This window comes from Zootoca vivipara, chromosome 5, assembly GCF_963506605.1.
Source record: "Zootoca vivipara chromosome 5, rZooViv1.1, whole genome shotgun sequence".
NCBI classification, from domain to species: Eukaryota; Metazoa; Chordata; class Lepidosauria; order Squamata; family Lacertidae; genus Zootoca; species Zootoca vivipara.
In genome coordinates, this window is record NC_083280.1 from 21,993,706 (window position 1) to 22,017,938 (window position 24,233).

Genomic DNA, 24,233 nt, shown 5'->3' on the forward strand with positions numbered 1-24,233 from the left:
AAAAAGCCCATGGAGAAGGAAAACAGGTCCAATATGCTCCTCAGAAGCCAGAACATTCGCACCAAGCCATGGTCTAGCATAGCATTGTGTGCAAATCTGGCCTCTGTCTCATTATGGAAGTTCCAAGTTCATCTGATATTCAGAGGTCCTCAAGATTCAGGCGAACATCCCCCTCTCACACTGTTCTTTTCACTGCTACTGTTTCCACAGATATGGGAACAGGAAGGACAAAGAGGCCTAGGTCCAAGACCTAATCCTTTCCCTTCCTGTGTGTATCGCAGTGGTATTGGGTCCATATCAGTTACCAGTAGGAGAAAGGTGAAATGGAAACGTTATGATTTCCGCCTTTAGAATCACTCTTGGTCCGAATAGTTAAAGCTATGGTTTTCCCAGTAGTGATGTATGGAAGTGAGAGCTGGACCATAAAGAAGGCTGATCACTGAAGAATTGATGCTTTTGAATTATGGTGCTGGAGGAGGCTCTTGAGAGTCCCATGGACTGCAAGAAGTTCAAACCTATCCATTCTGAAGGAAATCAGCCCCGAGTGCTCACTGGAAGGACAGGTCCTGAAGCTGAGGCTCCAATACTTTGCCCACCTCATGAGAAGAGAACGACTCCCTGGAAAAGACCCTGATGCTGGGAAAGATGGAGGGCACTAGGAGAAGGGGACGGCAGAGGACGAGATGGTTGGACAGTGTTCTCAAAGCTACCAACATAAGTCTGACCAAACTGTGGGAGGCAGTGGAAGACAGGAGTGCCTGGCGTGCTCTGGTCCATGGGGTCACGAAGAGTCGGACATGACTAAACGACTAAACAACAACAACAAGGTCTAGAAACAGCTCTGAGGTTGTCTGGTTAAGACTTGGGGACCACTATTCATGCATGTTTTGGCCTCACATTCCACACAAAATTTCACTTAATGATGGATTTGCCTTTGACAACACAGCAGCCCTGCTCCTAATCAGAGTGGGCTGCACGAAGCACATTACATCACTTCCCACTTAACTATATACTGTATTTTTCCGCGTGTAAGACAATGTTTTTATATTTAAAAATTATGCAAAGAATTGGGGCTCGTCTTATACATGGAGAGTGGAGAGCTGGGGTGGGCAATTGATGGCTGCCGCACGTAGGAGATTGTCAGCAGCATTTTTGCGGGTTATTGGTGGGTGTGTCAAGGTCCTTTGGCTATTGGCTGCTGCTGCAATTGGGTGGGCGCTGGGCGCTTGCTTTTGCTGAGTGTGCAGATGTGTGCAGATGAGCTCAACAACTCTGGGCAAACTCCCCCCAATTTCTCAATTTTTACTCCCAAAAAAGAGGGGGCATCTTATACCCGGGGCGTGTTATACACGGAAAAATACGGTATATCCCACTTAAATATATATCTCAAAGTAATTTAAAATCAAAGTTTTAAAAATATACAATAAAAGTCAAAGTAATTTAAAACCAAAGTTTAAAAATGCAGATTTTTTTATTTTTTAAAAAAAAATCTGTCAGGGGAAAGAGTTAACTTAGCATCCTCACATACCAACTTCAAAGCATGGCACCTGATGTACTTTAAGCCACTTGATCCTTTGATTGCACAAATTGGCCCTTAGAGCCTTAAGGAGGTGCCCTAATTACTCAGGGCACTTCCTGAAGGCTCCAAGTCTATTCCTACCTCCTGAGAGTCTCTATCCAAGATACATATAGGTTTTAAGGGGCGGGGAAATTGTGGTACATTTCTTCTGGGACAGAAGCCGTTCACATGGGGAGGGGGGGGTAATTCACGTGAGACTCATCACTACAATTCCTGCTCAGCTCAAAGTTTTACACTTAAACAGGTTTCTTGGGATAAGAGTGGGCTACAAATAAGCTGAGCAGACAGGCAACTAATCGGTTTGTTTTTAACGTGGGAATTGTAATAAATCTGCAAGCTCCATTTGGCTCAGGCATTTGCTGGATTTCTGAACCAAAGTCCCTGTGCCGTTCATACAAACTATGAATGTTCAGACAGACCATTCTTATGTCTACTGTCATACCTACAAAAATAAGCAGAAGTGAAGCTCGGGGTGGGAATAATCTCCAAGCTTTTTCGCTGGAATGTGGAAACGGAGTGTGTGTTTTATACAGCTTCAGCTCAAGGAAACCACAAGCTGTTTATTTGACTTTGTAACAAAAATGGAAAAGTTATATTCCCTTAGGAGAATAAGCATACAGAGGGAGCATTTTCTTCCGTGTGTTGAGCTTAAGTTGTGAATGTTTCTGTTGTCACAATCTTTCCAAAGGAAAACAGGCACACTTTAGAGCGAGGCACAGGCAAACCTATGCATCAGGCAAAGAATAATCTGAACAGGAAATTTAGGGAAGACAGTGTTGTCATGGGAAGCCCATTATCTTATGCAGGAACAGATTCCTTGTGAACCTTTACTCCTGTTGTGAAGACAGACCATCTAGAGAAGGGATGGATGTTTCAAACAAGCATGGAAAGGAAGTGGGAGGAAGGCATATGTGGCTGTTCCTCCTGCCACATCCCACTACCCCTGGTTTATAACACCCTAACCCACTTCATGATCACTTCAGGAACTCGTGGAACTGGCTGGATTTCCAGACCTCTCTGGGAAACGTTTATGAGGATTACTTTCCTGTTGACAGCCTTGTTGAACTATGAAATGACCACAAAACCATCTACCTGTTCAACTCCTGCTGCTCATTCTGTTGACAGAGGCTCCCTCCTTCCATTTAACAGAAGACAAAGCCCTGGATTTGTTTTTTGTTTAAATGCAATAATAGCATTTAAAGACTGTGCCACAGAACTGGTAGGTTTAGGAAAACAAGTGCATACCTGTTGTCTCTGCTGCTACTGCGTTTTTAACATTCTGATTAAGAAAAGCTTTTTACGGGGAGGTAAATGGACATGAAATCTAGGTTTAAGCTGTTACCTTCTGGATTCAATCCCACAAGCATGCTTGAATTCATTCTCGTTGGCAAATCCTAGAGGTGGCTAACCTGCAGGCCTTTATTTGATGTTGGACTCCCAAACCTCATCAGCTCCAGCCAGCATATTCAATAGTCAGAGATTACGGGAGTTGTAGGCCAGCAACACCCGGAGGACCAAAAGTTAGCCACCGCTATTTTTATCTTAGGCACTAAAATAATATTTTCCTACGGCTGCTGTACCACTCATCTGTTTTTTACCAGTAATGCTTGCTTTGACATTGACTGGGATGCCATTTCTCCTATGAATCTTGTTAGGCCCCAATTGTGGCACTGGGAGTTCTAAGTCAAGGTTGCTCCCACCATCCTTGGCCACTGGCTGGGGCTGATGGGAGTTGGAGTCCAACAGCGTCTGTAGGGCTACAGGTGAGCTGCCCCTGGTCTAAGTGTGTGACTGTTCAAATAGCTGCTTGAAAAGCAATTACTTGCTCCTAAACTGAAAGGTCCAGAGGGTGCAATAAGCAGATTGCTTGTTGTCTTTCCCCCTCACCTACTAAGGAATCCTGATGGATTCCACCTTAATGCTACTAGGGAGAAACAGCAGAAAGGTTTCGAGTGAGCTTGTCCTCAGCATGCTGATAATACCCAACTTGATCTTTCTGTTCCATTCAACCCTTACTTCCCACAATCACAGTGTCTCAGTAAAGGGAAAGCTCACAGGTCTTCTGATCTGAAATGGGTCAAACCAGGAATCCCACCACTGAACTTGAATCTGACCCAGTGTTTGCCATATCTGAGCATGTTAAAGAACATGCCAGGATGGTCCTTGATGGGTGAGCTATTCAAACCCCCCTCCCTCTCAAGACTAGAACTCTTTCAGAAGGATTTTGCATGTGTTTTAAACATCTGATATATTGAGTGTCAGATCCAATCTGCATTTGCTTTTTTTAAAAAAGCGGGGCAGTATGTTGTATGGTCTGTATAATCTCACAATATTCATGGCAATTGAATGACTAAATGCCCCCTCTATGGAACACTCCCTAAACATAGGAGAAACGTAGGTTATAGTGAAGGTTCTAGAGTAGACTTCTATCCCGTACAGTGGTACCTCCGGATGTGAACGGGATCCGTTCCGGAGCTCCGGTCAGATGCCGAGGAATTCGCAACCGGAGGTGCTGCTTACGCGCATGATGCGGTAGAGCGCTTCTGCGCAGGCATGTGCAGCGAAACCCAGAAAAATACTTCCGGCTTTGCCGCGTATGTATCCCAAAGGATATGTAACCGGAGGTGAACATAAGTAGAGGTACCACTGTACTAGTCTTCTGCCTGGCAAGGGGAGCATTCAAACACTCAATCCTCCATCTCCACCTTCTAATGGTACAAGGAGTCTTGGTAGACCACAAACTTGACATGAGTCAGCAGTGTGATGCAGCAGCTAAAAAAGCCAATGCAATTCTGGGCTGCATCAATAGGAGTATAGCATCTAGATCTAGGGAAGCAATAGTACCACTGTATTCTGCTCTGCTCAGACCTCACCTGGAGTACTGTGTCCAGTTCTGGGCACCACAGTTCAAGAAGGATACTGACAAGCTGGAACGTGTCCAGAAGAGGGCAACCAAAATGGTCAAAGGCCTGGAAACAATGCCTTATGAGGAACGGCTTAGGGAGCTGGGTATGTTTAGCCTGGAGAAGAGAAGGTTAAGGGGTGATATGATAGCCATGTTCAAATATATGAAAGGATGTCATATGGAGGAGGGAGAAAGATTGTTTTCTGCTGCTCCAGAGAAGCGGACACAGAGCAATGGATTCAAACTTCAAAAAAGAAGATTCCACCTGAACATTAGGAAGAACTTCCTGACAGTAAGAGCTGTTCGGCAGTGGAATTTGCTACCAAGGAGTGTGGTGGAGTCTCCTTCTTTGGAGGTCTTTAAGCAGAGGCTTGACAGGCATATGTCAAGAATACTTTGATGGTGTTTCCTGCTTGGCAGGGGGTTGGACTGGATGGCCCTTGTGGTCTCTTCCAACTCTATGATTCTATGATTCTAATAATCCCAGGATAAGAAACCGTGTACATTTTCCTCAGTACATCCCTCACTAGATGTTCCAAAGTTGATTATCAGAAAATTGATTTGACAGTCAAGTTACTCATGCTAAATAAAAGCACCGTTCAAGTCCTCCTTCTGGCTTCCCAGACAAAGTTCAGAACTTAAAAGGTAAAACACAAAACAGAATGAATCTTACCGGAATCCCTGTTCTTTGATGGCAAAGGCAGGTGTTTCCAAAGGGAATATCTCGGACTGGACAAACAGTTCTCTGACTCGGCGATCTATGACTTTCCCATACTGCGCTCCAGCATCAAGTATCACTACAGCTCCGTCGTAGCGGCAGAGACCATCCTTGAGATCTTCTCCAGCATTCTCCAACTGTGAACATTATTTACACAAACACTTTTATCACTTGGATTATCAGCGCAGAGCTAGAACAGAAAATTAAACTACTTTTTAAATGAGAAGTAGCTAAGTTAATTATTTAAGATACTTGCAAGCTCTTGCTTTGGGAAGTCTCTTGGAATAATTAAGAATACATGGTTTTTTTTATAAAAAAAACCAACAACAACCACCCTAGACTGTAGCATTATATGTAATAAATAGAAAATTTAGGAGAAACACATTGCATTAGTCACATTTAACAGATACTATTTATTAATGAATATAGATGCAATGTTGGTCATTTTGCACCCCTTCCTGGGGCTCTAACACATCCTTCCTTTTTTCCCATTGCTTCTGCTAGAAGCAGCATCTAGTAATTGAAGAGGCAACACTTTAATGGGAGAGGGTTACCCAAGAGGAAGCTTGGAACAGCCCCTCCGCTTGGGCAAAAACGTACTACAGTACTTTCAGGTGAACAGGATGGGAAGATTTTAAAAATGAGATGAGACTGCATCCCTAATCAGGCTAAGGATGTGTCACAATAAATTACTAGCACTAGCTGCAGAGACAGGTGGCCTAATAAAATGTGTATTCTAGCAACCTTTGTGGATGTATCTGCAAGCCTAGCTTAGAGATTCAGGCGGTATAGGATGTGAAATTGTTTATAATTTGTGTGTGTGAGTGAAATTGTGCAATTGCTTTTATTGTGAAACTGCTTTGAGGTATTTCAAGGGAAGCGACTGATAGATGGGCATAAATAAATGAATTGCATCCATGAAGGAAATAAATGGGGCTACTTCCATACAAATAGGTCTGCCGATACCATATCACTCTCCTTCACAGTATGAACCAGAATGCAGTAGGGCTTCAAAACTGGTTTGAAGTCCATATTGTGATATCGGTTTCATAATTTTTGACCTGGCAATATATCGTAATCATGACGTGTGTGCATGCGCGCTATGCAAAAATCACAATGAGGGGAAAACCGTGAAGCCAGCCAACGCTTCTCTCAATTCCTGAAGCCCCTGTTAACTCTTCTGGCTCAGCTGTCCCCTGCTCCATGCAGTGGGCAGCAAATCACAAAAGCAGTCACTGGCAAAAATAAGGATGCGGGAGGGAACTGTGAAGCCAGCCAATAGCTCCATCCTTATTTCAGACATCGTGATATATTGGTATAACACAATGTTTAGCTGGTGATATATCACAATGTTGAAAACCAGAGTTCGCGCAGCCCTGACACACACTTTAGTAATTTTTTTAAGTTAAGGGTCTGACACCAATCAGAAGAAAACTCACAAACACAACACTTCCTGTATACTGTGCAACATTAAGCATTTTCTCCTTGGCGCATAGGCTGCCACAATGGAATGCCCAGGCACCATTCGCATCCCCAATGGGATGAGGATGACGATGACGATTCATTCCATTTCTATACCACTTTACAGGTAAAACTCGGAAAATTAGAATATCATCGAAAAGTGCATTTATTTCAGTAATGCAACTTATTATTTTTTATTTTTCTTTTAATTTTTACAAATGCTTTCTTTTGGAAATTCCACAGTAATAAAACAAATAGTTACAATAATACAAAAATAAATATTGCATTTCATTAATTAAATTCCACTTATAATTGGCCCGCCTAACGACAAATAATTACAATTACAACAAATAATTTTTGCATGTCATGCATCTATCTCATATATTGGTTTCACCTTTTAATTTTCCGAATTTCACCTGTATGTTTTAAAGAACAAACCTCAAAGCATTTTACAGCACATTGAAACATCAGATAAAGCAATCCAGAATAAAACTATTCCAAGGGAAAATATTTCAGATCCTTCTCTAAATCGCCAACCTAGCATCCGGAAAGCTCCATGTGGTCGCAACTGGACCTGTACCAGTCGCAAAACGTGTCTGGCGCCTGGCTAATTTTGAACACTGTTTATGGCTCAGGTGTGCATGAACTTTGGCAAGAAAAGCTCCCCAAAATCAGGAGCTGGAGGTGGAGGTGGTACTGTTCTGTTCTGTTGGCCAGGCACAGACACAAGTATTTTTATACTAGGCCTCTACAGCCCAGAGGTGTCGTGTTACCTAAAGACTGTCGAGGGCCCAGGCATTGGCAGAGGAAGAGGAGTGCGGGAAGAGCGCACCGCCCCCGGCAGCGCGATCCCAGTGGGGCGCCATCACAGCTCTCCCCCGCCTGCACTGGGTGCCACGGCCCTGCAAGCGGCGTGCCCCGCCCCGCCTGCTCTCTGCCCCCCCCCCCGGTGCCGCAGCATGAAGCTCCGCCACTGGGCCCAGGCAGCACATCCTTATCTGTTTACCTAAACTCACCAGACTTAGGTCCCAGCCTGGTTCCAGCAACCATGGTTCAAGTCCTAATGCCCATGGCATCAGGAAGCCTTGTATGTCATTTGTGAATAAGCAACCCTTCTTGAATTTAGAAATCGAGGCCGCTAGGCATCATTCCACGCATGGTCTTAAGGAAGAGGTACGGAATGGGCAGCACATTAAAATACTGCAGTCAGTCATGCATCGCATGCATCTCACTCTAATCAATTTGATTTTGTAAGAGTGCAACTGGATACAAGATTACAGATTTCGACCGGGTGTTAAGGCAATCTTGTAGCGTTTGTGTGTGTTTGTGTGACTATAACTGCCAAATGCAGAAGTAACAGAGGATTAAATATAGCAATATCCTCGGGGTTTAGAGGTTTGCAGTGTTTATGTACTACATCTGTAGTACAAAATACAAAAGGCTCTTCTACAAGCAAAAATGGAACATTGAAGGGGAATTCTTTGGGAGAAGAAGCTTGTTTTTCTACTTCCGTTTACATACCACCTTTCCCATAGTAAAGTAGCACTAATGGTGGCGAACAATATTCCAGAAACTTTTATTTCCTCTCCGTTCTCCCTTCTATTCTCCTCCTTCCCCAGTTGTGGTCTTCCTCTTGAATGGGACATGGGTGGCACGATGGTCTATACCACTGAGCCTCTTGGGCTTGCCGATCAGAAGGTCGGCGGTTCGAATCCACGCGACGGCAGTGAGCTTTTGTTGCTCTGTCCCAGCTCCTGCCTACCTAGCAGTTCGAAAACATGCCAGTGCAAGTAGATAAATAGCTACCGCTGTGGCGGGAAGGTAAACGACGTTTCTGTGAGCTCTGGCTTCTGTCACGGTGTTCCAATGGGCCGGAAGCATTTAGTCATGCTGGTCACATGACCCAGAAAGCTGTCTGTGGAGAAACACCGGCTCTCTCGGCCTGAAAAGCAAGATGAGCACTGCACCCCATAGTCGCCTTTGACTGGACTTAACCATCCAGGGACCCAGGTGGCACTGTGGGTTAAACCACAGAGTCTAGGGCTTGCTGATCAGAAGGTCAGCGGTTCGAATCCCTGCAACGGGGTGAGCTCCCGTTGCTCGGTCCCAGCTCCTGCCCACCTAGCAGTTCGAAAGCACGTCAAAGTGCAAGTAGATAAATAGGTACCACTCCGGCGGGAAGGTAAACGGCATTTTCGTGAGCTGCTCTGGTTTGCCAGAAGCAGCTTTGTCATGCTGGCCACATGACCCAGAAGCTGTCTATGGACAAACGCCGGCTCCCTCAGCCTATAGAGCGAGATGAGCGCCACAACCCCAGAGTCAGACACAACTGGACCTGATGGTCAGGGGCCCCTTTACCTTTAACCATCCAGGGATCCTTTACCTTTTACCTTCCTCTTGCATGCTAACTATGGTTAACATCACAACTTAACCAAACTGAACTCTAACATAGGTAGTTCTAAACTTTGAAGTTTGAAGCCACTGAATTCAGATTCTGGATAAAACAAACTATAGCTAGGGTTCATTTTTAGCAAGGGCTCTATTTTTATACTTTGTCGTTTCAACTTTTACTTGTGAACTGCCCAGAGAACTTTTTAATGGGTTGTACAGAATTGCTGTAAACACACACACACAGGAGGAGGAGGAGGAGGAGGAGGAGGAGGAGGAGGAGGAGGAGGAGGAGGAGGAGGAGGAGGTATACCTGATCTCTTTGCCATGATTATGGGACTGACAAAATGTAAAGTGAGCCATGACAGAACACCAGAGTTATATCAACTGGGGTCACATGACCAAACTTTAACTAGATTTTTTTGCCACTGAATTATTAGAGAAAGGAAATCCCTTCTGTCCTGGCATTAAGTGCCACTTTTCACCTAGCCATTAAGGAGATGAGAATTGAGGAATTATTTTAATAAAAAAAAATGTGGAAGCACACTTGAGAGTGCTCTCCCAATTCTCCACCTTCCTCTGTACCGCTGGCTTGAAGGTTAAAGCCACAGCTTGAACATTCCTGCGCTTGATGTCATATACTGTATGTCAGACCCAGGATGGTGGCTACAGTTTACCAAAAACTGCCTGGTGGGCCAATCTCCGAGGCCTGGCAGGCCTAATTAGGTCTGTGAGCCAGAGGTTCTCCCCTGCATTTAAGGTTTGTTATTTATTTAGTGTTTATTTGTTAAATTTCATCCAAGGATCGCAAGGTGGTATAAAAACACAAAAAATAATGTAACAACAATCGAAATAACACACACACCCTGGCCACACACAGTTGAAAAGGCTATAGAAGGTCTGGATGAAGAGGAATGTATTTGCCCAAGGATATGGAATGAAGGCACCAGGCAAGCCTCCCTGGGGGAGAGCATTCCACCAACAAGGAGCCACCGCAGAAAAGGCCCATTGCCCATGGAGGGAGAACAAAGGAACAAAACTTTTAAGTCTCATAAAGGCAAACTGGATGTCAAAACCATGGGTTGTATTTGCCATGCACTGGAGTAAGGAAAGTTGCCTTTTGCTCAGGCTGATTGAACGGCGAATAGTTAAGTCATGTCATAATACAGGGGGCGGCAAATTACAGCGCCTGGGCAGAATCAGGGGCAGAGCCACCACCACTCGGCGTCTTCCTCCCATCGCCGTCGCCACCCTGGCACTCCTGTGGGCCAGAGAGCGAAGCGGACAAGCTCGCTCTGCCTACCTGCTTCACGAGAAGAAGAAGCATTGGTGGTGGTAGTGGCAGCCCCTGGGAAGGTAAGTGCAGCGCCTTCTTTCTCTAGGCGAGGAGGAAGCCTGTTTCGCGCCACCACCAGCAGCCCTTCGGCGTATGAGGGAGGCGGCAAACAGAGAAGGCGGCTGGGGCATGTGGGGAGGAGGACTACTTGTCCCCCTTGCAGGGGACTGGCCCCCTGCAGGAAAAGTTTTCTGACCCCTGTCATAATACCATCATGTGGATTCACTCTAAGTGAATGCAGAGTACTGTTGTCAGTAGTTGCAATAGTAGGATTCTACATAGCACATAGTTTCGAATACAACTGAAATTAGATAAAGGGGAAATCATTAACGAGCTAAGAACATTTGAATTGAAAAACTTCATTCAGGAAAGAAGGCTCTGACGGGAGACAAGGGAGGTCAGAATAAAATTACAATAGGCCCTTTTCTTCCCTTTTCAAGATTTCAGATTGTGTAGATTAATTCAAATCACAAGCGTCCGCGCTGAAATAAATCATCTCATTCATGAGAAGTCTGCAGTTATCTGTGACTGATCAACCAAACAAACCAATTACATGATGAAATATTATTTTAAAAGTCATCTCATGATCTGCTTTACTGGCAGTTTCCTGTGCAAGTTCTAGAGATCATGAATACCCCAAATTGAAACAAAGATGAGAGCCCAATCCTATAGTAGCCTATCCTGCAAAATGTCTCTAATGTCAAAACACTCAAAACACCAAGGACTGGTTTAACAAAAGTCATTGACATTACTGATGGGTGGGTGGGTGGGTGGCATGCACATGTTAACTAGCTATGTAAGTAGCTGGGAAAGGGAGAGGGGAAATAAAGGAATCAAATAAATATAAATCAAATCTATAATATGCCTTACCTTGCCCCTATACTATGGAATTCCCTCCCCAGAAATGCACATCTGGTGCCTTCATTGAACAGTTTTCATCATAGGCTGAAGACACACTTCCTTTACACTGTCTTTCTGACACCTATATATATATATATATATATATATATATATATATATATATATATATATATATATAGGACCCAGCTTAGTCTTCTGATTCTATATTGTTTTAACTGGTTTTAAAGTTGCATTTTTACCTCTCTGTAATCCACCCTAGGTACTTACAGAGAAAGAGGAATGGGAATTATTATATTCACCATCATCCAAGATTATTTTGCACTGAAAAATGCGTATCACAAGTGAATTTTAATGCCATTTGACCAGGTGATGTTAAAAAAAGCTTTTGCTGTGGCAGAGGCAGACACGAATGCCCAAGTAAAAAGTGCAATTTCTATACAATATCAACCACAGGGCTCTGAAGATCAGCTAAAGATTGATTTGGACCTTCCCACCACAATATTCTCAGAATCAGCATAATCAGGGATAAATAACAATTTAAGGCAAACAGATTCCCAGCATTAAATGAAGTCCGTTCGACATGCTTGACACATACGCTCTCTCATCTCAATTCAGAGAGCTGTTCTGGGTTGCCAATGTTCATACAGATTTCTCCCCCTGCCCTTTTGTTTTTAAGTTGAGAAACTTAGCGGTGGACCTGGAAGGTCATCCCTACAGGAGCAGTTCTCTGTATCTAATGTGCCTTCCCACAGCCCATCTGCCACATTCACTTTTTGCAAGGCAAATCCACTGGTTACATCATGTGGAGAATATTTCTCATACTTTCCCTAGTGACAGCTATGTGTTTAACTTATCACAATGACTGTTAGTTGTCAAACCTCTCACCTGACAAGGCTTGGTCATAACAAATGTCCCCAACGTGGAACTGGCAAGAGGAAGTAATTGGGAAATTGTTTCAAAGATGAACGTGGGAAGGGGGGGGGGCGGCTCAGTCAGACAAAATCATAATGTTCCAAGTTCCCAAAAAAGAGCAGCAGTACCCACTCACCCACCTATGAGCACAGACTCCCAGGCAACAACAGCTGATCGAGGATAATTCAGTTTCCCTAACACAAGGGAGGGAGAGAGAACAGGCCGTCTTCATCTGCACACATTATACCAGGCTTCCCCAACCTGGTACCCTCCAGGTCTCTTGGACTACAGCTCCTGTCAGCCTTAGGCAGCATGGTCAGTGCTCAAGGATGATAGGGCTTGTAGCCTTGTCAAACTGGCACCAGAATTTCCACTGAGTTTGTGGTTCGGATGCTATGACAGGGATGAGGAAATGTGACCCTCACAGGTGCTGTTGTGATTCCAGCTCCACAGTCGCAACCAGCATCACTCATGGTCCCAGATGTTGGAAGTTGTAGTCGGACAACATCTGTTAGGTACCAGGCTAAAGGTAAAGGTACAGGTACCCCTGACCATCAGGTCCAGTCGCGGACGACTCTGGGGTTGCGGTGCTCATCTCGATTTACTGGCCGAGGGAACCGGCGTACAGCTTCCAGGTCAGGGGTCCCCAAACTAAGGCCCGGGGGCCAGATGCGGCCCAATCACCTTCTAAATCCGGCCTGCGGACAATTCGGGAATCAGCGTGTTTTTAAATGAGTAGAATGTGTCCTTTTATTTAAAATGCATCTCTGCATTATTTGTGAGGCCTGCCTGGTGTTTTTACATGAGAAGAATGTGTCCTTTTATTTAAAATGCATCTCTGGGTTATTTGTGGGGCATAGGAATTCGTTCATATTTTTTTTCAAAATATAGTCCGGCCCCCAAGGTCTGAGGGACAGTGGACCGGCCCCCTGCTGAAAAGGTTTGCTGACCCCTGTTCCAGCTCATGTGGCCAGCATGACTAAGCCGCTTCTGGCGAAAGCAGAGCAGCACATGGAAACGCCGTTTACCTTCCCGTTTGAGCTGTACCTATTTATCTACTTGCACTTTGACGTGCTTTTGAACTGCTAGGTTGGCAGGAGCTGGGACCGAGCAACGGGAGCTCACCCCGTCGCGGGGATTCGAACCGCTAACCTTCCGATTGGCAAGCCCAAGAGGCTCAGTGGTTTAGACCACAGCGCCACCCGCGTCCTAGGTACCAGGCTAGGGAAGGCTATACCCACTAGGTACCAGGCTAGGGAAGGTACCGACGTTCCATGGCCACAAAGAAGAAACTGTGGAGGCATCGTGGAGAAAGCTCAAATGCTACCAGCAACCATCTAGAAAGAAATACCCCCTAGAAAAGTTTTGAAGGAAGGGGGACAGCCCCCTAGCATTCTAACTGGATAGCCCTAGTCAGTGAACACAGCAGCAGGTTTATAAAAGATACCATAGAGCAGTGTTTCTCAACCTTTTTTGGGCCAAGGCACACTTGTTCCATGAAAAAAATCACGAGGCACACCACCATTTAAAAAGTTAAAAAAATTAACTCTGTGCCGCCCTATATTGACTATATAATTATGACTGTAAGAAACACTTGCCAATTGCTGTGTTGGTTGCAATCTCCTGTAATAAGGCTTCACAAGCCGCTGATTTCTCTGCCAGCACAATCCTTTGCTCAGCAAGTTTCAGGTTGAGCTCATCCAGCCAGCTTCTTTAAGTTTGTCTAAAACCACCCTCCCGTGGTGGTGGCTGTTGAGAGCTGCGCTCGCCCCGCGTCGTGACCCGGCCGGCTCCTTTTACTTATTGGCGGCCGCCAGGCACGTGACAATGCAAATCGCCCTTCTCGTCGTCGCACGTCGCGGCACACCAGCCAGCGTCTCGCGGCACACCAGCCAGCGTCTCGCGGCACACTAGTGTGCCACGGAACAGCGGTTGAGAAACGCTGCCATAGAGAGCACCTTCCTCATCGTTCCTCCTGCCAGAAAGCATTTAGAAAACTCCAGTATTACCAGCCATATGCCGCTAACAGCAAACAAGCTTTTGTAACATGCTATACACATGCATGTTTTTAAAAGGGAGGGGGCAGGCTGCATTCCTGTACAAAGTGAGTTACACAACCCCCGTTGACTTCAGTGGGCTCACAAAACCCTGCACAGAATCAGGCTGCAACAAAAGCAAAAATCGTCAGAAGATTTGTGCAACAAGTAAGGAGTTCAAAGCTTCCTTATGTAGATGAAGAGGCTGGAGATAAATAGATTCATAGTCTGGGGAAACTTTTCTGAAAACTGAATACTTTGTCAGAATGGGGCTCAGGCTGCAAAACTGTTTTTGTGTTGCATATTGCGACCTGCATACACTTAAGAACTGGAAGTGCAAAGAAAAAGTAGCTGAGCTTGTGCAGAGAGATGAGAGAACAGAGCAAAATTACTAAGAACATGTCCAATAAAAATTCTACAGTTGACACAGTTGGTTCTGCGTATTCTCATCACTCTCACTCTTATTCACACATGCTTATTTCACTCATTCACCCCCCATCTTGCAAAATTAGGTGGGTTACATCACCTAGGCCAGTGATGGCGAACCTATGACACGCGTGACAGCACTGACACGCGTAGCCATTTTCGGTGACACGCGGCTGCACGCCGAGAAGGACGCATCTCTGGGGGCCTTGTGGACTTCTGGCGAGGCAAAATGGGGATTGGCACGTTGTTGCGGAGCTCTTGAAAACGGCCAGCGTACCTGCGCTCCCTGACCGGCTTCGGAGCCTCCAGGATTGCCACCGCCCTCGCGCGAACATCAGGGGAGCTGCCGAAGCTAAGGGGTCCCAAGGCCTGAGACAACCTACCTCGAGGCGCACTGGCACCACGGAGAGGGAGGAGAAGGAAGGTCCCAACCTCACCGCTGCAACCACTGCCAATACCGCCACCATCAATGCCACTGCATTTAAAATAACTTTAATAATTTCCCCCCTTTTTTAAACTTTTTTTTTTTAAAGTGACACACCACCCGAGTTATGCTCGGTTTTTTGGTGAATTTTGACACACCAAGCTTAAAAGGTTGCCCATCACTGACCTAGGCAGCTGTTCTCTACCATACAAAATGACCCACCAGATCAGAATACTGCAAGTCTAAAAAGGTAAGCAAGGCATTTACAAGAAGGCAATGCCAGCCTCTGGAACAGATGCTCACTGGGGCAATCTATCAACAACATGCAACACCTTTGTTAAGAGAGTTATCAAGTCGAGGTTTTCCTACTGTCATAGCTGCCAAGTTATCCCCTTTTTTTACGGGAAATTCCCTTATGCTGAATAGGCTTCGTCGTGAGAAAAGGGAAAACTTGGCAGCTATGTACTGTGATCTGGGCAGGATCTGAGAAGCTGCCCCCTCCCCCTACATCCTACCTTGGTCACTCAGGTGTGTGTGTACAACATTAATACCCCATCTGGTAGAATTCTATCCATTATATTTTATCTGCACAGCCGGAAAATGAATTTCTGGAACCAAAATGCTTTTTCTGTGCAGCCTGAGCAGCAGAAAAAGAAAAAGAGGTCAGAATAGGCCAATATATATGTGGATTGTCCCTGGATCAAGTTGCTTTTCTTCTCAAAGCTCTTAACCTAGCTCAAGGTTACCATCTGAACTAGCCAGATGCTTAACTGAGAATCCATCACAGTCTGTCCATCAATAAGACTTTAGAACTGTCTTGCCCCAAAATAGCAACTAGACGTTTTGCCAACTGTAACCCCAGTTTAAGGAGCCATTTGGCACCTAGTTTATCTTATAGAACAGGATATCTCATAGAACCATGGAGTTAGAAGGGAACCTAAAGATCATCTAGTACAACCCCCTGCAATGCAGGAATATGCTTTTGTCCCTTATGGGATCGAACGGCAACCTGGGAGGTGTCAGCACCACGCACGAACCAACTGAGCTACGTCTTATTCATCTTGAGATTCCAACACTGCCTCAAAAGTGAATCAACTTCCAACACTGTGCTGTGTTTTCTTTTCTCCCGTGCTTTCTCAAATCAGTCTATTTCATTTCTGTTCCTTTTAATGTTGCTTGGTTTTCATAAAATCATAGGACCGTAGAGCTGGAACCAGGTCATTTAGCAATGGGTTTTATATTTATATTTCTGCACACTGCTTGGGCATTCTCTGGGCACTTTATAAATTATGAAATAAACGATGTCTCTTCCATACCATTAATGCCTTTAATCTGAAACACTTGCTCAGTGGTAGAACATCTGCTTTGCATGCAGAAGGTCCCAGGTAGGCCTGGGAGCATCTCCAGGTAGGCCTGGGAGAGACCCATGTCTGAAATCCTGCAGACCTGGTGTAGGCAAATAGTGAACTAGCTGGACCAATGGTCTAATTCAGTGTAAGGAAGCTTACTACATTCCCCTTCCCCAACTTATTTGAAGAGCCAGAAAAGGGAATTCCAAGGAAAAGAGATTGCGCCCATTTGATTCAGCCTTGACAGCCTAGACAAATAGGATTTTGGCTATTTCCCACCACCACCTAGTAGCATATTACCAATCTAGTAGCGTCTCTGCTACTAAATAAAATGTACAAAGTTTTCTCTGCTAACAGGAAAAAGGGCCATGGGGTCTGACTCAACATAAGCCATTCCAATCCACTTATGTTTATAAACTACAATTCCTGCTTGATATTTATTAAATGTACACATTAGCATCCTCTGAAATAGCCTAATACTGGAGTGCATCATTCCTCGGTCTGCTTGGTAGAATATAAACTTTATTGCCTTTGAATTGAATCTAGCTTTGCCCATCTATACAGAACTTTGAAGTTCTGGAAACTCTTACAGTATTTGAGAATTAGGGTTGTGTGTGAGACACACACACTTATAACATATTTGCTGTATCAAAAGGGGGGGGGAGTGTTGCTTTAAAGTTAATTCTGGGGGGCCGTGAGGAACAACCATCAGACACCATAGAAGCAATTTTGGTCATACGAGTGAATCTTTCCAAAGGTGAACCCGGGGGGGGGGGGTTGTCTCCACCTCACCCCTGACCCATGCTCAACGGGGAAGGGAAGAGCAATTCCTCCAAGACTTCTTCCCGCACCAGTATTAAAACTTCAGAATGAGTGTGCTTTCAAAACGTTCCTGTTCTCAAAGATCCTCAAACGGGTTAGACACACTTTACAGACAAGCATGCACTCAAAAGTAAGAGTGTGCGTGCGAGTGTGTGTGTGTTGTGCAAAGCCTTTCACCATCCCCATAAGCAGAGTTTAAGGGGTGTTACGAGAACTTACAGGCAACTGTAAAAGTATGAGGATGCAGTAAAAAAAAAGTCTTTTTTTTTTACCGTAGCCAAGCCCACCACAGTTCTTAAACACTGTTTCGGTCAGGTACAAATGCCCACACACAAATCCCCATCTAGTAAAAGGGGGGGTGGGGGGGAAACTGCCCCATAGCAAGCAGCTGACATTGCTTAGGCTTATGGGTGGAAGAGGTCTTTTGAAAAGAATCAGACTTGTGAAAAAGTTCTCTATCTCTCTGCCCCCCCAATAATAATAATAATAATAATCCAGCCTGCTCTGCCAGTGGCATAGGAGCCGATTGCCTTTCTTTGACCAGTAATAGGGGTGGGTGGGGGGCAAGAAAAGAGAAAGAGAGAGAGAGAGAGAGAGAGAGAGAGAGAGAGAGAGAGAGAGAGAGAGAGAGAGAGAGAGAGAGAAAGAGAGAGGGGGGGCTCGTTCTGCCAGGCAAGGAGGCAGCAGCCGCAGCAGAAACAGCCCATGTGGGGCAAGTGGCAGCGGGAATGCGCCTGGAGGGGAAGGGGAGGGACTACCGCGGACTTTGGGGGCCGGGCGCTCGCCGAGCTCCTTCCTTCCCGGGTGCCCGCGTTGGGGGAGGCGGGTGCCAGCCACCCTCCCTTCCTCTTCCTCCCCTCCCCCCGCGCCTTTTCTCCCCATGTGCCCGGCGTGAAGCTGCCGCTTCTTCCTCCCTCCCGCAAAAGGGGGACGCCGCGCAAATGGAGAGGGAGAGGGGTGTCGTTTCCTGCCCCTGCTCTTAAGAGGCGAAGCTTCGTGGGGGTGTTTTGCTTTTGTTTTTTAATGGGTGGGGGGCCACCCTAGAAGAAGCCGGGCTCGCCCTTCGCCCCAGATAGCTCCCGCCTCCGGCACGACGCGCCGCCGCCACCACACACAAAGCCCCCCGGAGGAAGCTCGCCCGGCAGGGCCGAGGGAAGGCGGAGGGGCCGCGCTGCCGCTCTCCCTTCCCCGCCTGCCTCGCTCGCTCTTCCCCCTTTCGCCTCCCCGTCCCTCCCGCCGCCGGCGCCGCGGCACTGACCTTGGCGTCTCCATTGCACACAGCCATAGAGCCGGCCGGGGTTGGAAACACCGGAGGGTTGGAGGGGCGGCCGAGGGACGAGCTGCTGCGCGCCCGGGTCCGTGTGCGCACAGCCGCCGGAGGGAGAGGGCGCCGGGAAGCAGCGCGCAACGAGGCGGGCGGGAAGGAGGACGAGACTACCGAGGGGCCGCCGCTCTTGCTGTTGCCGCCGCTGTGCTGCCTCTCCGCGGCCGAGATGAGCTAATCCTGCCCGCCCGCCCCGCCAGGACGCGCCGCCCGCGAGGAGGAGCCCGGCGCCCCGCGGACCGCCTTCTTCGGCGCCGGGCGGGAGAAGAAGGGCAGGAGCGAGAGCGGCGCGCCGAGCCCGCCCACTGGCGGACGGAGAAGGCGCGGGGAGGCCGCCGGGGGAAGGAAACGCAATGCTGTCCGTTTATATAAAGAGGGAGACTCGCCCGTGGGGTGTCCACAGCTCGAGGAATAAAGGCTGGGATGAAAGCAGGGAAATGCAGGGTTTTTTTGGGGGGGGGTTGCCCCGCTTAGATGGCCGCGATCCTCGGCAACGCTTTTTTTTTTACCCGAGGGTAAATGCAGCCGGTTGCAGTTGCGCCCGGCCGGAGGGAAAACGGGAAGAGGGGATTTCCTACCCAAAGTCTCGAGGAACGTAAAGGGTTAAAAAAAATATGTCACGGCACCAGCTTTTGAGAGTCCGCGAAAGCCATGCCACAAAAAAAATTGTCTTTGGAGTGTCTCGATATTTTTGTAAAACGCTTTGATGGGTTGGGTTGGGTTTTGGTGATGATTTGTACACCGCCCATCTGATTGGGTTGCACCAGCCACTTTTTAGCAGTCAAGCGGTGTACTGTATAAATTTTATGCAGTAAATAAATAAGATACTCAGGGCATTAGCGGGGTGAGGAAGCTGAGATCATCCAAGTTCTTCCTGGACTTCGACTCCCATCAGACCCAGTGTTCACAGATGATGGGAATTGTAGTCCCAGAGAGTCTCCAGCCTTTGATGTGTTGCATAAGGCAACTAACCTCATGGTCAGATTTCCTGCCTCCTTTCCACAATCCTATCAGGGTTTTCCCACGCTTGGGTCTCCAGCTGTTTTTTTGGACTACAACTCCCATCATCCCTGACCACTGGTCTTGCTGGCTAGGGATGATGGGAGTTGTAGTCCAAAAACAGGTGGAGACCCAAGTTTGGGAAAGCCTACCTAGATCAACTAAATTGTGTTTTGAAAGTACTGCAAATGGGGCAGGAGTCAGGGTATAAATATCCAAATAATTATTTTAGATCTACTTTAGCTTAAAAACCTTTAAAATTGTCTCCCTCTTGTGATTACCTCACTAGGAACCTGCTTATGAACTTGGAACGTACATTGGCCACAGGCTCCATCTCAGGATGTGTCTGGGGCAAGTACGTAGTCCTCAAGAAATCTGAAGCAAAAGGGAAGCAGGGTTCTTGATCACAACTTCCTAATTTAGTTATTGCGTCCCTTTTTCTTAGCAAGTCTACTCAGAGTTAAATACCATCTGTAAATCATTTTCAAGTAGCTCTCCGTCATATATGCCACCTTCTTCTCAAGGACCTCAAGGTGGCATACATGTTGTACCCCTGATCTAATCCCCACAACAAACCTGCGAGGTAGGTTAGGCTGAGACAGTGACTGGCCCAAGGTGAGCTTCATGGCCGAGCGTGGATTTGAATCCTGGTCTCCCAGCTAATCAGACACTCTAATGACTACGAAATGAAAAATGCCATACTACCGTATGCCCTAAATTTGATATCCACTACCACGGGTGGGTGGGTTTTTTGTTGTACCTCTGCTCTAAAACCTCTGCTCCAAAACCTCTGCTCCAGGGGCTTCATCCTGGAGTGAAATACAGTACCTTGGATGCTATCCACTTGAAAAAGAAAAAGGAAAACATTTTTGCTGGCACCAATTGACAGGGGTAAACTGCCCCACTCCCACGTTGTTCCCCAAGAGCAGCAGGTTAGGCTTTGGGTCTACAGAGGCAAAAGTAACAAGAGATCTGAGGTGGCATAATGGACAGTACCACTTCAGACTGCAGGTGGTGGTGGGTGCCTTTCAGGATTGCTGCCATGCGTCAAAGAATAATAATTCCTCCCCTTCAAGTACTAAATGAGTACAGCTGGGAACACTCTGAGCTAGACCTCCTCTGAGGTGCTAGACTTTTGCAAGTGTGTGTGGTGTGTTTTTTTTAAGTGCATGGAGGAAACATTTTAAAGGGCCATCCCCCTGCCTGCAGTGTGAAGTGGCACACTCAGCTCTGCCACCGCATCAGAATTCTACCACCTCACAATAGCTCTGTTTTCACCTTTGTTATGTATTCTGAGAGTAGGAGCAGGACCCTGCTGGCTGGCTTGCTTCCCTGGTCTCCATGTGTTCAGATGAAGGCGACAACAGGCGCTATTGTGCACAAAAAAGGCACTTTATGCACCTGGTGCAATAACCCTCTTCATGTGTTATGAAAGGGCGGGCAGCAGCGTCGAGAGTCCTAGCTCTGCCCTTTATGGTCATTTGTGTTACCCTCAATTTGCAGTGATTGCCTATACATGAGGCTCCTTATGCACTTTAGAAACCTGGAAAATCAATGTTCAGGGAGACTCCACGAATGCTGAAGGCACCCCCCCACACACACACACACACACTTAGCGTGCTTTTCCTTGCTGTGCTTTTCCTTGCTGCCCACTTCATGGGCAGGTTTGCAATGACAAACCTAGACAGCATCTTAAAAAGCAGAGACATCACTTTGCCGACAAAGGTCCGTATAGTTAAAGATATGGTTTTCCCAGTAGTGATGTATGGAAGTGAGAGCTGGACCATAAAGAAGGCTGATCGCCGAAGAATTGATGCTTTTGAATTATGGTGCTGGAGGAGACTCTTGAGAGTCCAATGGACTGCAAGAAGATCAAACCTATCCATTCTGAAGGAAATCAGCCCTGAGTGCTCACAGATCGTGAAGCTGAGGCTCCAATACTTTGGCCACCTCATGAGAAGAGAAGACACCCTGGAAAAGACCCTGATGTTGGGAAGGGGATGACAGAGGATGAGATGGTTGGACAATGTTCTCGAACCCACCAACATAAGTCTGACCAAACTGCGGGAGGCAGTGGAAGACAGGAGTGCCTGGCGTGCTCTGGTTCATGGGGTCACGAAGAGTCAGACATGACTAAATGACTAAACAACAACAACAAATCATAACACCCAAGGAGGGCTTATATGCATTCAATCGTGCACATGCAGAGTCCTTTCTCAACACCACATGACCGTTTGGAGCTTGTAGGCGAGGCCAGGGGCTACAATCACTGTCTCCACATATGAACATGTAGATCAGGGGTGACTAACTTTTTCATTGGCCCAGGGCCCCAAACCATCTAGGGGCCGCATGGCAATGGTAGGTGTGGCCAGCCACCCCACACTATCATGTCCACCACACAAGCTCACACACCCCTTATCAGCTAAATGAGGGCTATCTCCAAACATAAAATGACCAATCTGCATCAAACTCTACTCATAAAATGACCCACCTGCAATTTGCATTCCCCACTCTCCACTCAGTGTTATGTAATTTTTTGCCTTTCCAAAATTGAGGGGTAGAGGTCTTGGGATGATAAACCTTTGCTGGGGGGGGGGGGCTGGACCAGGCCCTCTGAAACTGGGAGTTAGCTCCCCTGTGAGAAGCGAGATGAAGGCTAACACTGCATGTGAAGTCTTCTCTTCTACCAGACAATGGAACTGGGTCCTCTAACATCTACAGCAGGCATGTCAAACCTGCGGCCCTCCAGATGTTTTGGACTACAATTCCCATCTTCCCCAACCACTGGTCCTGCTAGCTAGGGATCATGGGAGTTGTAGGCCAAAACATCTGGAGGGCCGCAGGTTTGACATGCCTGATCTACAGGTATGGCCAAACTTCCTGTCTAGGTCAAGGAAAGGAAGCCGGGCTCCTCTGGAATCAGCCCGTTTCTAACTTTTCTGTTTGTTTTCCCTATGATAAGGGTTGCACCCTGCCCATTGTAATGGTTCTCAGCATTGCCACATTATTTGAGTGACAGTTCTGCAAAGACTGCTGCTGAGGGTGGTGAAGCAAGGCAGCTCAAAACCAGACAGGAAGCAAGACTTTGCCATCTTCCTTTTCCAGCGGCTGCCCTTGCGTAAGCCTTCACTAACCTGGCACCTTCTTGATATTTTGGACTACAGCCCCCATCAGCCTCAGGCACTCGGACTGTTCTGGCTGGGGCTGATGGGAACTGTAGTCCAAGACATTTAGAAGATGCCACATTGGTGAAGATTGCCTTAAAAAGAGCCCTTCTCCCGGCCTAGGATGCCTCTCAGAACCAGCATAGGGCCTGGAAAGCACCCTTGGAACACCTTTACAACATTTTGCTGCCTGAGATGAAGGGCAACATACTTCTCAACAATTTCATGCACAGAAGGAAAATGGATTGGTAGTTAAATCTCATTTCAACACTGGTGATGATGTACGGCATCTGAAGGCAGTGGGCTAGCTCAGGCATCCCCAAACTTCAGCCCTCCAGATGTTTTGGACTACAATTCCCATCTTCCCCAACCACTAGTCCTGTTAGCTAAGGATCATGGGAGTTGTAGGCCAAAACGTCTGGAGGGCTGCAGTTTGGGGATGCCTGGGCTAGCTTAATGGGTGGGTGGGTGGCAGGCCATGCAGGGCAAACACAACTCTGCCCTTCAACATTTTGCTCGCCCTCCCCATCCTCCATCATCTGCCACCTGAGGCAGCTGCCTCAATCTGCCTAACAGAAGGGCCAACCACGTTTGTGATATTCTTATGGGTGTTTAACTCCTCCTTGTTAAGGCTGAAATACACTGTACACCGATATTTTCAACGGATGAAAACCATTCAGATTTTGGTTTAGCTGAGCCCCAAAGTTCACTTTAAGTACACAAATGGTTTTGGCCTTGTTACGTTAGTTTGACGTTTAGCAAACTGAAAGTTAAAGCTGGATTAATTGGCAAGTCAACAGCCGAAGTTCAAGGTTGGTGGATTAGATGGTTCTGTATGCGATCAGACTTTGCAAAAGAGCTGGCCTTGCCAAAAGCAAACCAGACATTTCAGTGGCAGCCCTAAAAAGACTTTCAGTCCCTTAAATCTCAAGTGGACCCACAAGGCTTCAATACAGATGCTGTTGAGGTCTTTCAGCACTTGTGACCAAGGGTGTACCTAAATCTTCCATAAGAGTCCCTTACATCTTCCCTCCCAGTTCAAAAAAATAAAAGTATCTCTGTGTGGTTATTGTTACACCAAACCATCTTCAGATGTTACTGTTTTCATCTCTCAATCTGCAACCCTAAGTATACTTTCTTAAAACTAATTTCCATAAGGAAATCAATTAGATTTATTTTCAAGCAAGACATACTCTCTGAACATGTACGTAGGAATACGTTTACTTGAACTCGGTATTTGAACAGAAACATAAGAATAATTGAGATAAAACAATGTGCTCCTTTTCATATTGAAAAAGAAAACCACGCTGAGTTCACCGGGGCATGCCCAAGACATAATGGCACAGCCCGCAGGAATTGGAGTTTGCTAAGGGTGCTGCTTTTTAGAGCATGGATAGAGAATATCAGGTTCAGAGACCAATGCAGACCTCTAGACTGCTCTGTTGGGACTCAGGCCATCCTCTCTCCAGTCCTGCTTTGCACCCTCCTTGAGGGCCTTTGACTGACTGAAAGCAGGAAAGCCAGGGTTG

At 46.6% G+C, this 24,233-nt stretch overlaps 1 protein-coding gene across 1 annotated transcript in view; it reads right to left on the bottom strand.

Moving 5' to 3' along the window:
- GMPS (guanine monophosphate synthase) overlaps positions 1 to 18,714 on the bottom strand; it is a 54,790-nt gene extending 36,076 nt beyond the window's left edge. The window contains exons 1-2 of the mRNA XM_035133403.2: positions 18,476 to 18,714; positions 5,158 to 5,339 (exon numbers count right to left, since the gene is read on the bottom strand). Of these exons, the coding sequence (XP_034989294.2) occupies positions 5,158 to 5,339; positions 18,476 to 18,502 (209 nt within the window). The 5' untranslated portion in view covers positions 18,503 to 18,714. The remainder of the gene's footprint in view (positions 1 to 5,157; positions 5,340 to 18,475) is intronic.
- Positions 18,715 to 24,233: the final 5,519 nt, after the last annotated feature.